General features: G+C 40.4%; 1 protein-coding gene across 1 annotated transcript; it reads left to right on the top strand.

Moving 5' to 3' along the window:
* The first annotated feature begins 7,966 nt into the window (after positions 1-7,966).
* On the top strand, positions 7,967-15,639 carry LOC102721495 (probable metal-nicotianamine transporter YSL12). The gene is made up of 6 exons (XM_006663541.2): positions 7,967-8,327; positions 8,471-8,598; positions 8,690-8,787; positions 12,919-13,053; positions 13,640-13,829; positions 14,572-15,639. The coding sequence occupies exons 1-6, from the start codon at positions 7,967-7,969 to the stop codon at positions 15,637-15,639; spliced, it is 1,980 nt and encodes a 659-aa protein (XP_006663604.2).
* Positions 15,640-16,497: the final 858 nt, after the last annotated feature.

The following is a 16,497-nucleotide window of genomic DNA, read 5'->3' as shown; positions in this document are numbered from 1 at the left end:
TTTTCAAACGAGTTTACTTTGGTTTTCAAGTGATGACAATAGAAGAGCTACTACCATAGTTCAGAGTTCTCAACATGTCCTTCATGTGTCATTTATCATAAAAAAAAAAACTTAAACCAAACCTTATGCTAGAACATACGGTAGCATATGGAGTGATATACTCCCATTGTATTTTAATAGATCACACCATTGGCTTCTTTACTTATATTTGACAATTTGTCTTATTCAATTTTTTTCTGCAAATATGCAAAAAAAGTTATAATCAAAGTAAATAAATTTACTAATAAATTCAATCATAAAAAATAAATTAGAATTATGCGTGTTTTTGAAAAGCAATGATGAAACACATGCCAAAAACTCATTAGGGTCATCTATTAAAATATTAAGGGATTATGATTGACCATTCCAATATTAACTCAGTGTTTCACTGAACACATTAATTAAGAAAATCAACACATTAATCTAGGAATATAATTACATATGCCTTGATGGGTGCTTGTTGGAATAACCGGCACCCAAGTGGACTCATGTAGTAGTGACATGAATGCATGCTTTTTCCTAGAATGAGCCTTTGTAATGAAAATCAATTGCAGCACAGTTGGGTGTCAATGTAGGCCGGTATCTATTCAGCTGGAACCCGAGGATGCTCTTCCACCCCAATCTCGCAGGATCTGGAGCAGGGAGAAACAGGGGCAAAGTGGTGGAGAGCTTGGAAACGAAGGCATTTAGACAGATAAGGAAACAAGTAGGGGTGTGTTGGCATCTGTGTTTCTCCTCTCGGTCATCACAGGCGGGCATCTTATAATGGACCTGTCCGTAAAAATATACCTATTATTGTAGGCAGATCTCTTGATTTTTTTTTCGTGCCGGTAAAAATGAAGTAGGGGTATCTAGAAAAATATTTTTTTTAAGTCTACAGTAAATTTTAGTTTCTGAGATGAGTAGCGATGACCAGAGTTCACAGGTACCAGCTAGCCTTCTCCTATACAAAGGATGTAATAAACTATCAGTATTGTGTAGAATGTGTCATGTTTCATGAGCTACATTCTACATCACAACATGCATGTACAAGCAATGTATGAATCGTATGTAATTGCAGTAAGCTTAATCCTAGTTCTGTTGTACAGAAGGTAAGTTATATGACATCATATATTTTTCCAGGTAAGTCGAGTACTCACCGAAGACTTGGACTACAAAACTGCTCCATCATTTTAAAGAACTCTATTGTGTGAATGCTCGGGCAAAGCTCCATAAGTTTAGAGGAGCTCCAATTTCGGATGGGAAACAAAAGAACTTTTTTACCATCCATAAAAAAGTATCCTAACTAAGTTTCCATATTTTTCAGTGCAAAAATTTAGTACCTTGAAGTACAAGGTACCATAATTTTACACTAATTTTTTTTTACTTTAAGGTACTTCTCAGGAATGGTAAAAAAACTCGAAACAAAAGTAGCTTTCTCTAGACCAATATCCTCATTTTGGTCCGGTCTCCTCGGTACGCTGCCAGAGTTGTGCATGCTCCTTCGCAAAATATTATTCTAGCTTACATGTCAAATTATAAACAACATTATGGTCCAACATCATACACATGAGTATAGTTTTAAGGGACATAAGGATTGCGATCGTTCATATCAAAAGCAGGTTGCTCATAGCAGACACTGAGTAGCAGCATGGCTATATATTGAACAGTGGAGGAGCACCGAGACTACAGTGTCACGTCCAAAAATTTAACCAATTTCGAGACAATTCTACGCATTTAAATCCCCGTATATGAATCAACCATAGAGTCCCCGACGCATACTTATCTGACATGCGGCACAAAGAGGGGTGATTCTCAGGCTCGGGACGCATGTATATAAGAGTAAGTGCACTTGAGGCATGCATGCATTTGATCTCCTGCGATGGTCGTCCCTTACAAACTAGCCTAATATGTGAACATGGAAAATATGTGATCAGTAGGAGTTGGAGGCACTAGGAAACATGGTATCAGTAAGTGCAAGAACCGAAGTCCTATAATGGTATGCGCGTACACACCGCTAGCCCCAAAAACGATCTAATAATTAACTAATTTTCAAACTAGTTATAATAATAGCCAATGTTCTATTGTATGTTGTCGTAATTACTGACAGGATTACATCACTATTTTGCAATATGTTTTGGGTGTTATATCGGATGCCATTTGGTACAATACGTTGTTTTGGGATAAGAGATCTTGCGCGGTCATAAAAAGTACTGAAACTTACCCTTAAAAAAAAGAGAGGATTGTAATAAGTACCGAAACTTTCCTCTCAAGAATATACATGTCTTTTAGTTTAAAGCTTTTTTATCATCGTTGAGAAAATATCTTGAGATACCATATTTTTCAGTATAAAAATTGAGTACATTGAGGTACAATATACCTTGAGGTATCAAAATTTTGCACTAAAATTTTTGGTATCTCAAGTATTTTTAGTAAAAAGGACCTTTAGTTTATTATTTATTTGTTGAAATCTATGACCATGCAAGGCCGTTTCCTAAATCAGTATTTCTCAGAGTGTAAAGTAAAACCAACCGTATACCTTCAAATCAAATGTTGGGGACTCTAGTATATATATCGATCATTGCAACTAAAATGAAGAATTGAGGGCCATATAAAGGAACTGATGTTGAACTGCTGCAAGAAGTAGAAGACATCTCTACCAGAGGCCTAGTGACCATAGGCTTATATATATGCTGTTGTTGACTGAACAAATGCGTCTTATAGGCGTTGGAGGCAGTGGGAAATGTGATTTGAAGAGCTTCACCAGGAGAAATTCATGTGTGCTAGCTTACGCTTAATTTGATCGTGCAGATGAGCTAGCTTTCCTGAGCTACTGCAAAGGCCAAATGCTGTGAATCGTGGGACATGCAATGTGTTGAGAGTGATCTGAACATCCTCGTTGCAAGGCTAGATTCACGAAAGTAGTAAATCTACTGAATTCGGGCTAAACAAAAGACAATCAATGATCAGACGAAATTAGGACTGAACTATCGGAGCACTTCGTCGATCCCCAGTCCCTTGCTTCCTTTAACCTAAACTCTGTTTCTCTAATCTCGATTGATTGATTGATGCCGATGTAAGTTACTCCTTTCCTATCATATTATAAGAGATTTTAGCTATACCTAGATTCATCTATTTAATCAATATAGTGGTGTGTGTGTATATATATATATATATATATATATATATATATATATATATATATATATATATATATATATATATATTAGTATCCATACGAATTTAGAATATGCTCTTACATTGAAACAGTAGTAATTTTTATCCCTAGGGAGCCTCTAATCCCTCTAATTCAACGAGCAATTTTACAGTCCTTGAGTAGGTATTGAGAGATACCAAAATTTTAGTGTAAAATTTGGTACATCCCTAGGTACTTCTCGGTATCTTTTTAAGGACCGTATAATTGTTCCTAATTCAACACGTACACTAAACCATGCAGAGAGATGTATTGCATACATTCATGTGCCTAACAGTAGTATAATTAAGCCCCTCATCGTTTGGATTTCCAATTTTCTTTGAAAAAGCCAAACAGTATATTTATAAATAAACAATAATTTATAAATAAAAATTTCACCTACGTGTTTTTAGCTCTCTAAAAGCAAAAAACCTAAAAATAATCTTTGATAAAAAAAAACCCCGAATCAGCTCTAAATTTAAGATTCATGTGACTAATTTCTCCTTGACATTAGATTCATCTTCCCTAGCCTTGTCCTGCATGCATCCCTTCATTTAATTTATAAACTGAGCACAGAGTTGCAAGGAGGCTTTTAATCTTGTTCCTCGTTTTTGTATCTACCATAATGTGTATTCACTTGCTTTACGTAGCCCTCCATTATATTTCTCCCACATATCAATATTTTTCTGTTGAAATTAAACTACAGTGCTCTGCTGCATGGAAGGCCTTACATATACATATAATCGCCTGCTTGACTAGTCACATATGTGCATTTATTGAGCGATTTTAATTGCAAGTACTTAATAAAGGTATAAGAGTTGGTGGCATTAGGATATATACTACCAACATTTGGAAATAAAATCGTCCCATTTATGAAGGTAGAACTGTCCCACTCTGTTCCAAGATATAATAATTTCAAGCACTCAAAATTTGTCTTAAAATATAGTAAAATTTTCAACTACATTTTCTTCTCAATTGATCACATTGTTCCACTGTGAAATTATATCCTCTGTTACTTATCACAACATTTCTCTATTTAATATAGCGCTCTTACCACATCATCTAGGGCACCGGGACAGCAATGGTGAAACTAGACTAATCGACAGTTTGGTCTGTCCATGGGCTTCAGGAAGCAAAGCCATGAGGTACCCACATCATTGGAGAATTCCAGTGATGGACATTCCCAATGCTTCTCAAACCTATGTTTTCTTATCAGACGTAAATATCCATCATATAGTGACACATGAACGGACATATGGCATGATCAAATAAACATATGCCCGCAGCCTGGTGGAAATTAATATCAGCATATTTATCTCCTACACGGTTAGTTCTCAACCTCTGTATCGTGGTGCATCCTGTCTTCTTTTTTATATATGAGAGTAATTTTCTTAACAAGTTTCGTCATACATTCGACCAGTATCTACGACATTATGTATGTGTATATTAATTGCCACTTATTTGATCCAACCAATATTTGGTTTATTGAAAACTGTTATACCATGTGCTGTGTGCAAGTGCAAGGCCTTTCAGTATTAGGTGTTGGATTGATATTATATACTGTCAATTAATCTAATCGTTGTGTCCAAAGGATGAAATACTAATTGGGGAAGAATATTTTATATTGTCAACTAAATTAAATGGAGATCGATATAGTTATGAAGGAACTGAGTAGTACAGCCTACACAACCTTGTGCAGTCGTGCTGCTGGAGTATATATGAGAGACCTCTGTCTTTGTGAGAGTGTTCTTGAGGCATGCATATCATCATTTTTCTTGCTAGGCAAAGGTTTATATATTCAGTTGAAGAGTGATGACTGAACACATATACACATTATAGGAGTTGGACGCATGGGGAAATACATTTACAATTTTCCGCAAGTTGAATTTCCACAATTGTATGCAGATATAATAACTTAAATTGTGTATTGTTATTTAGCTGTAGAGCTGTGCGATTTTTAAAAAGAATTGACTCAATGATTATTAGTGATTCTATCAAGCTATGTTGCTATCACTACAAATATATTTTTCACAATTGTCAAGAACTACCCAAAGGTCTCACAAGCATTATACGGTCTTGCGTGCTTTCCAGCTGCAGTGCGTTGTCTCGCCGCTGGTCGGTAGGATCTCCTTAATGTGATCAGCCAAAGCCACCTTGTGCGTGGCGTGGTTAAACCGTTAGGACCTTTTATTTACCGTCAAACTCTAGTTCAATCACCTAGGTGTTAAATTGATATTCTTGACACCCAAAGAACTGCATACAATTTCTATGTTTTCAATATAAGTATTCTTAACACGGGAATTGTGACAATGAATGTGGCTCGTTGCTAATAGTATATTTTTCTTGCAACATATGTTACTGCAAAACTTACAAGTTATTGTAATTTTACAGTAATACGCAGTGTGGCAGTACTACTAGCACATGTGAAAACCTAAAAGATTATATTTTTAATTTTTAGAGAGCAATATCATATATTATTTTTAAAAACTGTTTTCACCCCTATGCTTAAAAACTAATTTAAAAAGTAGATCAATCACGACTATATTTTGAGATTGTTACCTCAAGTTAACCGGCGTGTTACTCATTGGGAAGTCAAAGGATAAGTTTGACCAGCAGAGAAGTGACCAGGGCAGGAGATGGGTTTAGGCCTTGAGAAGGGAGGGGTCACGAGTATAGAATATTTCTTCCGTACGGGTGTATAGAATAGTTTTGATATATATATACATATATATATATATAGCAAAACTAATATGTGCACCTCCTTAGAATAAGCTATTCTATGCCCCCTCCCTCAAAAGGCCCAAACACACTCTTACCCCCTTCCAAAGGCCCAAAACACTTCTTCTAGTCTGGTCAAAGCACTCTTCCACCGGTCAAATCCGTTCTTTGACCTTCCTCCACACCTCACCTTTGTCAACTCCCGTCTAGCTAAAAAGTGCACTAACACAAAGACAAAAATATAGTAACATGTCTTATAAAATACAGTAACAACGTCAAAATATAGTCATGACGGATCTAGTTTTTTAAATCATATTTTTTAACCAATGTGGTGAAAACAGTTTTGAAAAATAATATAAAACACATGAGATATTGCTCTCTAAAGATTGGGAATATAATATTTTAGCTCTCTCACATGTATTAATTGTAATGTAGCAATTTACAGTCATAATGTTACTGTACTCCAATCGTGATGTTACTGTATCTCTATCACGACGTTACTGCAATTGTGCAACACATATTACTGCACGTATATCGTGATCCTACTGCACTTCTATCACGACGTTACTGCAATTGTGCAACACATATTACTGCACGTATATCGTGATCCTACTGCACTTCTATCACGACGTTACTGCAATTGTGCAGTAACAATACATATATTTTATAGCAACATAACGTTATTATTGTATAGAATGCGTATCTTTACTACACTAATAGATATTTCTTAAGATTTCAAATTTTAAACAGCTTTATCTCTAACCTCATATATTATTTTTTAAGAATTTTTGTACTATATTGTTTTAAAAAATGATTTAAAAAGATAGATCCCTCATGGATATGTTTCGACGTTGTTACTGTAAATTAGTTGTCGTGTTACTGCATTTTTTCGTCATGTTACTGCACAATTCTTATGAGGCGAGAGGTGAGTTTAGATAGACATGAGAGAAAGCCCATAAAAGAGTTGACTCACGGAATTAATCCTTTGACCAGTTTTTAATGAGATAGAGGTGGTTTTGGAGCCTTGGAAAGAGGGTGGTGGTGGTATGGGCCTTGGGAAGTCTTGGAAAAAAAGGAAGTGTAAAATAGCTTATACTAAGGGTGCACATATTAGTCTTGCTATATATATATATATATATATATAATCAGGAAACATAATAGTATTATTAGTCAAGAATATCATTATCAACACGATACAGACTGTCCCAACGCCTAGGCCACGCCATGCATAAGGTCAAAGTCAATGAGTCAACCGGGGAGACTGATTCAGTGATGGAAAAAAAACTCTGAAAAATACGATGCAAAAATACAAAGATCACAATTGGCATTCGGGAACCCCGTGCACGGCAAAACGGTCAAACCGTCTGCCGTCCCAAGCGGTTAGGGTATATACAACGATCAACACGGTTATATGTATTTATTTATCTATATCATATTTAATAAATTATTTTTTATATATTATATTTGTTGCATGCAACCGTTGTATGGATTTTTATGTAAAACAGGTTGCTGTAGCTTGAAGCACATGCGTGAGCTGTATACGAACGAAGTGATCGAGTTTTCGTAAGTTAATGATATCAATTAATCTGACGTAAATAGATATAAAACTACAATTTTACTATTAATCAAACATTTGAGTTTTGTTCTGTTAAACAAAGGGTGTGTATGTATATTTTTTGACTTGCGTGCATGTCTTTAAATTATCATCCAACAATAGTGATTGAATTTTATTAATAAATAAAAAATTTTAAACATTTGATCGCTACACGGACCATAAAACTATTGTCTCACTGTCCTGCGCGGCGTTGCCCTCAAAAACGAATTAACGAACCGATCGGCCTATACACGGTATCCAAACAGTCTGGCACGCTCTAGCTCATGCTTCATGACACCACATCTATAGAAAATAGGACCGAGATTTAACTTATCTGGAAAAATAAGCTATATAGGCTAACATGGTCCTAGAATTAATTAAATTTACAAGACGAGCACTACTGCCCAGCTCTGCTGGTCGTGCTAGCTCGCTCTCCCGGAACGATGGAGGCAACCGAGCTCCAGCTCCGGCGTCCCGATGCCGTCGCCGCCACCTCCTACGACGACGACGACGACGGTGGCTTCGCGGCAGGGGACGAGGCGGCCGTGCCATTGCCAGGTGGTTGGAGGGATCATCTGACCGCGCGCGCCCTCGCGGCGAGCCTCCTGCTGTCGGTGGCGTTCGGTTTGATGGCCGTGAGGCTCACCATGGCTGCCGCCGGTGTCGTCCCTTCGGTCAACCTCTCCGCGAGCCTCCTCGCGTTCCTCTCCCTCCGCCTCGCCGCCGGCAGGAACCCCCTGACGCCGCAGGAGACCGCCGTCGTCCAGGCCACCGTCGCGTCCGCCACCGCCGTCGCCGTCAATGGTACGTACGATGCGATGCAATTACATGATCAAACCAAATCATGCAAACTGAAGCTCGAGTTAGAGATGGTTAAGAACTTTTTCAAGGAGATATATTTATTCGTTCTGAATTCTGATGAACGAATATAATCATCAATTTCGCAGCCGGATTCGGGAGTTACCTGCTGGCGATGATGGTTGACGGCACCAAGAACCCTCGCCTAGGATGGATGATATCCTTCCTGTTCCTCGTCAGCTTTGCTGGCCTCTTTGTCCTTGTGCCCTTCAGAAAAGTACTAATGCTAATTAAATTAACTAAATGTCATTCTTGTATCAATTATGCACTCATTTAATCATCAACTAAAAGAACTACATTTTTTGCAGGTTATGATCGTCGACTACAAACTGACATATCCAACTGGCACAGCGACAGCTTATCTCATCAACGACCTGCATACGCCAAAGAGTGACAAGAGTGCAAAGTAACTGACGTTTTACTGTTTTCGATCGATGAAATTATAAACCAATTAAAAGTGCATGTAATCGATCGATGCTAATTACTAACATGGTTAGAAATATATATACTGTTAGGGAAATTTGCCAGATAACCGAGAAAGCAGATTTAACGTGGAAACCCTTGCGGGACAAACCACGGACGTCAACCGGCATAACCATTATGAGGTGATGATTACAATAGCCGAGTAATACACCGGGCCGTCACACCCTTCCCGTGCAGCTTACAAGAGATATATATAAGGGGAAATCAAGAAGTCCTAATAGGAAAAGGCTGATAAAATCCTATTAGCAAACTAATCCTACTCCTAGTCCAAGTAGGAAACAGTTAGGAAAAACCTAGTAGGAAACTAGTAATATAATCCAAATACATTATAGATAATAGTTCGGATCATATCTCTAACAATCTCCACCTTGAGACGAATTTCCTTGTAGCATAAAAATTAAAATCACCAGAAACCTCATGTAGATAAAATCACCTTGCGGCAAATAGTCTTTTGGACTATAATAAGCACGAACCAAACTTGAGGACAACGAGAATCTCGCTTGTTTTGAACAGGAGTAGTGATCCATACTTCAAACTCGCAATGAGAATAAAACCCTAAACATGTTAGTATAAATTGGTAGAACCCAACAGAGATGCGAACCAAAACGAAGTACTTGAATCTCCTGATAAACCTCATGAAAAAATTGGTCATGTGCTCATAGCAGTTCCTCTAGAATCACGTAATCAAAACAAGAGCATTGAGTAATACTTCAAAACTCGCCATAGGATCAAATCCTGAAATTGTTGGTATAAATTGGGGGAACCCAACAGAACAGCGAAACGAAGTATTGAAATCTCCCGGGAAATTTGATCAAAGTGATAAACAGGAACCAAAATCTTCTCGGTGAATTGTTTTTTCCCCTTCCAAACACCAGCTTGTAGAAGAAAATTCTCATCAGAACCTGCCATATGCTGAAACTGATCTTTCCGTCAAACTTCTCAATGTCTATTTTTGGTGAAAGACTTCGAAAAAAATTACAGATCAAAAATATATGGTAGATCTGAAGAAAGAGAGAAAAAAATTCCTTGATAGACTTGGTGTGTGCAAGCAGCAAATTCACCAATTTTTCTTTCTGACGAATGATGCGATGATAGATGCCCCTAGGCCCTAGCTGTGCTTGGTAGACATAGATGCCTTGATTTCCGCTTTGCTGTTTACGCGAAGGAAAAGGACACATCCACCAGAATCACCTTGCTTCCCTGCTGCTATACTGCTACACGTGCACGGGGAGAGGCGATGGTGGTTGTTGCTGCTGCGGCGTGCATGAGGAGAGGCGGATGCGGACGACGCCGCGCCGCGACAGGAGACGCACGTCGATGATGCAGCCAGCCGAAACGCACGACGACCAACACGACCGAGTAGATTGGATCTTTGCTCTGATACCACTTGTTAGGGAAATTTGGCCAGATAACCGAGAAAGCAGATTTAACGTAGAAACCCTTGCGGGAAAAACCACGGGCGCCAACCGGCAATAACCACTATGAGGTGATGATTACAATAGCAGGGGAATACACCGGGCCGTCGCATAAGCCTTTAGCACTGCTGCTATGACGTGCAGTGGACGGGCTGCTGCTCATGTGCGGCCAATGCAGGACGAGAGGCACGCAGTTGTTGTTGCGCTGTGCGTGAGGAGAAGCGACGATCGCTGCTGCTGTGCCGCAGCAGGAAACGCACGACGACGACGCGTCCGGACGAAACGACAGATATACCGCTGGCGAAAGACGCGACGATGAAAGCCGCAACCGGGGTAGATTGGATCGCACCCCCGCCAGGTAGATCAGATCTTCCAACCGATAGCTCTGATACAACAGAAACCTCATATAGATAAAATCTACCCGATAGCTCTGATACAACAGAAACCTCATATAGATAAAATCTACCCGGCGGGGGTGCGATCCAATCTACCCCGGTTGCGGCTTTCATCGTCGCGTCTTTCGCCAGCGGTATATCTGTCGTTTCGTCCGGACGCGTCGTCGTCGTGCGTTTCCTGCTGTGGCACAGCAGCAGCGATCGTCGCTTCTCCTCACGCACAGCGCAGCAACAACTGCGTGCCTCTCTGTAACATCCCAGCCCAAGGCTTAATAGGATTTGATAGATACTCATACCAACAAGTTGTAACTTCTTTTCCGGAAGCTTATCTTGAGAGAACTCTAAGGTTAAGTGTGTTTGACCTGGAGCAATCTTGGGATGGGTGACCGACCGGGAAGTCATTTCTTGGGTGCGCATGAGTGAGCACAAAGTGCGCAGAAAAGACATGTGTGTTGGTTGTGTGAGGGAAGTCTTGATGTCCTAGAGCATGGGTCTGACCTAGGGGGTTCCTAGGGTTGGGGCGTGACAGAATGGGGGTGCGCATGAGTGAGGACAAAGTGCGCAGAAAAGACATGTGTGTTGGTTGTGTGAGGGAAGTGCTCTACCCGAATTTAGGTTTGAAATAAATTTACAAGAAATCCAGCCACTACCAATCCTTAAACATTTCGCATGAGTGAGGACAAAGTGCGCAGAAAAGACATGTGTGTTGGTTGTGTGAGGGAAGTCTCTAGAGCACGGGCCTGACCTAGGGGGTTCCTAGGGTTGGGGCGTGACAGAATGGGGGTGCGCATGAGTGATAGGGGGTTCCTAGGGTTGGGGCGTGACAGAATGGGGGTGCGCATGAGTGAGGACAAAGTGCGCAGAAAAGTTGTGTGAGGGAAGTCACTAGAGCACGGGCCTGACCTATGGGGTTCCTAGGATTGGGGCGTGACAGAATGGTATCAGAGCGAAGTCTCTAGAGCACGGGCCTAACCTAGGGGGTTCCTAGGGTTGGGGCGTGACAGAATGGTATCAGAGCCGACCCTCGCGGTTTCACGGGCATGCAAGGCTTAATAGGATTTGATAGATACTCATACCAACAAGTTGCAACTTCTTTTCCAGAAGCTTATCTCGAGAGAACTCCAAGGTTAAGTGTGCTTGACCCTGGAGCAATCTTGGGATGGGTGACCGATCGGGAAGTTATTTCTCGATTGCGCATGAGTGAGCACAAAGTCGCACACGACGGCTACACCACGAAGATTTTTTTTTCTCCATGGAACCTATCATATTTTGATCTGTAATTTTTCTCGAAGTCTTTCACCAAAAATAGACATTGAGAAGTTTGACGGCAAGATCAGTTTCAGCATATGACAGGTTCTGATGAGAATTTTCTTCTACAAGCTGGTGTTTGGAAGGGGAAAAAACAATTCACCAAGAAGATTTTGGTTCCTGTTTATCACTTTGATCAAATTTCCCGGGAGATTTCAATACTTCGTTTCACTGTTCTGTTGGGTTCCCCTAATTTATACCAACAATTTCAGGATTTGATCCTACGACGAGTTTTGAAGTATTACTCAATGCTCTTGTTTTGATTACATGATTCCAGAGGAACTGCTATGAGCACATGACCAATTTTTCATGAGGTTTATCAGGAGATTCAAGTACTTCGTTTTGGTTCGCATCTCTGTTGGGTTCTACCAATTTATACCAACAGGTTTAGGGTTTTATTCCCATTGCGAGTTTGAAGTATGGATCATTGCTCCTGTTCAAAACAAGCGAGATTCTTGTTGTCCTCAAGTTTGGTTTGTGCTTATTATAGTCCAAAAGACTATTTGCCGCAAGGTGATTTTATCTACATGAGGTTTCTGGTGATTTCAATTTTTATGCTACAAGGGAATTCGTCTCAAGGTGGAGATTGTTAGAGATATGATCCGAACTATTATCTATAATGTATTTGGATTATATTACTAGTTTCCTACTAGGTTTCTCCTAACTGTTTCCTACTTGGAGTAGGATTAGGATTAGTTTGCTAATAGGATTTTGTCAGCCTTTTCCTATTAGGACTTCTTGATTTTCCCTTATATATATCTCTTGTAAGCTGCATGGGAAGGGTGTAACGGCCCGGTGTATTCCTCTGCTATTGTAATCATCACCTCATAGTGGTTATTGCCGATTGACGCCCATGGTTTTTCCCGCAAGAGTTTCTACGTTAAATCTGCTTTCTCGGTTATCTGGCCAAATTTCCCTAACATATACATATTTCAGGAAGCAGCTGAGCGCACTGCGAAAGTATTTCACAATTAGCTTCCTCTGGGGCTTTTTCAAGTGGTTCTACTCTGCAGGAGTCGGTTGTGGGTTTCAAAACTTCCCAGCTTTTGGTCTCCAAGCTTATAAGAACAGGTGCTCTATCGTAGTTTCTTCAGCAAATGCACTGAAAATTGTTGTAGTGTCATGTGCAACAATGTCAAACAACACGGCAATACTCTTCGTTCTGTATTTTGCTGCAGGGTTACTCTGTTTTATTTCCTTCTTGAAATGGTTATCTTACCCTGTTTTTCCTCTTCTTGGAATGTTAGGTTACTGTCTTTATCATCTGTATACCTAAATGAATCTGGGGCATTTTTTAGGAAAAAAAAAGGAAAGAAAATTGAGAATACTGCATACTGGCTTTCGGCCTACTCCTTTTATTTTACACAAAATTCCAGAAACAATCATTCTATATATACTGAGCAGCTCAGTAATAATGAAGTTGCAGAATGGATACATATTGTCAGCAAATCAAGATAAAATTCTCAAACCAGTATATGATTTCGGGAAAAATCGGCCTAACGGATGACCATGATAAACTTTGGGCTTGAGATCTGCAGTGTCACTTCTCGATTATCACACACTAAAACTGAACAGTTTTAACAGTTTCAGTACGTACGGTCAATGCATCACAATGCCACTCCTGTGAATTCACCGGCATTACATATGTCCCCAGCAGGTTTTACTTTGATTTCTCTCCTACCTTCATCGGAGCAGGGATGGTTTGTCCACGAATCGTCAGCGTGTCTGCACTGCTTGGAGGAGTCATCTCATGGGGAGTGATGTGGCCATTAATCCGTAAGAAGGAAGGAGTTTGGTATCCTGCCTCTCTACCTGAAGCCAGCCTTCATGGACTCCATGCTTACCGGGTAAATAGACTCGTATTCAAACCATGCTTTGTAAGTTCCGACAAATGGATATGGATTTATATTCAAATTCAAATTAGTTGTAGTATTGTATGAGAGAACAGTTGCTCCATTTTAATCAAACAGGCCCAAAGAAAGAAACTAGTAGGCACCATTGTTTGGTTTTTTCAAAGATTTGCAATCGAAAAATAATTTGTGAATAAAAATTTTATATACATGTTTTGATCGATCTAAAAGCAAAAGCCAAAAAATTAACATGGATAAAAAACCCAAAATCAACTCTAAATTTAAGATTATAAATTTAAATTTTGGCTTATAAGCATAAGCAAAAGTGAAAGATGAGAGTGCTAATTTCTTAGATTTTATAAACATTTTGTAGCTCAATTTTGTAATAAAAAACAGTGAAGGTTGACTTGATGTCAATACAACACTTCTTTTTCTAGGAATACATCAACACTTAATTATTTAGTCCGTAGTAGATAGTATAAAAATGAAAAAAATTAAAATTGTTGAGAAAGTACTAAAAGGTACCATAGTAAATTTTGGTACCTCTAGTTGCATTATATCTCGAGGTAACAAAATTTTAAATGTAAATTTTAGTACTAGAGGTACTTTTTTAAGCATAATAAAATTATCTGTAAAAAAATCCTGCACACCAATCTGCAAATTCCAAATTCTAACGCAAGATTACAGCGTGAATAATCTGTTTGTTTCTACTAAAAGTTAATCTCATTTTGCATCACAGTTATTCATACCGATAGCCTTGGTTGCTGGGGATGGGCTTTGCAATTTCTTCAAGGCTCTTCTTCTCGCCATGTCCAAGACCAACAAGTCATCTCGCGCCATTCCTGTCTCGGAGAGAGCTGAACCAAGATCGGCCGGCGACGACGAACGCCGCGCCGAGGTCTTCCTGAGGGAGCGAATTCCCGGAACGCTTGCGTGCGCCGGCTACGTCGTCGTGGCCGCCGTGTCGGCCGGGCTGCTTCCGGTCATCTTCCCGGAGCTCAGGTGGTACCACGCCGTGGCCGTGTACGCCGTCGCGCCTGTGCTGGCGTTCTGCGACGCGTACGCCACCGGCCTCACCGACTGGTCGCTTGCCTCCGCGTACGGCAAGGTCGCCGTGCTCGCCGTCGGGGCGTGGGCCGGCGGCGCGCTCGCGGGGCTTGCCGCCTGCGGCGTGGTGACGAGCATCGTGGCGACGGCCTCCGACGTGATGCAGGACTTGAGGACCGGGTACGTGACGTCGACGTCGCCGAGGTCGGTGTTCGTCGGCAAGGCGATCGGCGCGGCGGTCGGCTGCGTCGTCGCGCCGTGCGTGTTCTGGCTGTTCCGCGGAAGCGCCGGCGCCGGCGCCGAGCACCCGGCGACGCCGTACGCCGCCGTGTACCACCAAATGGCGGCGCTCGCCGGTGGGCACGGCCTCGGCAGCTCGCTCCCGAAGCACTGCCTCGCCCTCTCCCTAGCCTTCTTCGCCGCGGCGGTCGCCATGAACCTGGCCCGCGACCTGCTGCCGTCAAGAACGGCGGCGGGGCTAGTCCCGATCGCGACGGCGATGGCGGTGCCGTTCTACGTGGGGCCCTACTTCGCCGTCGACATGATGCTTGGTAGCGCGGCGCTGTTCGCGTGGGAGACGGCGGACAAGGTCGAGGCGGAAGCGGGTGGGCCGGCGGTGGCGTCCGGATTGATATGCGGCGACGGCATCTGGATGCTGCCGGAGTGCGTTCTCGCTATGTCCGGGGTGAAGCCTCCGATCTGCATCAAGTTCCTGTCAAGATCGGTGAACGCAAGAGTCGATGCATTCCTAAGGATATGAGCTATGTATAAAGGCTATGTATTTTATATAGGTGGAAAACTTCACAAATTCATAATGTGTGCTAAAGATAGTCATTATAACTCTATATAGACTACTTAATCATCATGAAAGTGCGCATTAAAAAATAAAATAGCATGAGCTACCTTTACCTATATGGAGTATAGACTACCCATATGAATTAAAATATATTATCTCTCTCATATCTCTTCTCTCTTGTGAGAAAGCTAGTACTATTGGATGTGATTGATGGGTTCTACATTAAGTCCATTACTATCTTTATACATCGTACTAATTAAAATAGCAAAAAAAGATCACTTATATGATCCCATCTATACCGACTGAATAGTCCATATACATTGTCAATAGAGTAGAAAATAAAGTAGGTCCTAAATAAGAAAAGAATGTAAGAGCATTTATTTTTATAGGGCCTAATATCGCTATGGTCTACTTTAGCGATTAATGCTATAATAATCACCTTCATCATGTATAAATACAGCTCATATGAGAACATTTATTATATAATGACTATTTTTTTAAGTACATTGTGATGTCCCAAGTAATCAAGGTTGAACCATCTGACTGACTAGCTCACAAGGTTGAAGTTGTTCAGCGTATAACTCCAATAAACAGCTCTAAGTTTTATCAAATATGTATGTGGATTATTCAATGGAAAAAAATGAAAGTGTTATGTAAGATCTAACATAACAGATGATATTATTGAGTTTTTAATACATGTTTCACTATTTGTCTCAAAAAAATTATGCAAATATAAAAGAAAAAACTATGTTTAAAGTATATTTCATAATAAAGGACAAATACACATGTACATAAATACATACATATTTTTCTTTTATATAT

This window comes from Oryza brachyantha, chromosome 11, assembly GCF_000231095.2.
Source record: "Oryza brachyantha chromosome 11, ObraRS2, whole genome shotgun sequence".
Lineage (NCBI taxonomy): Eukaryota > Viridiplantae > Streptophyta > Magnoliopsida > Poales > Poaceae > Oryza > Oryza brachyantha.
The sequence above is the reverse complement of the archived record's forward strand: the minus strand, read 5'-3'. Positions and strand labels throughout refer to the sequence as shown.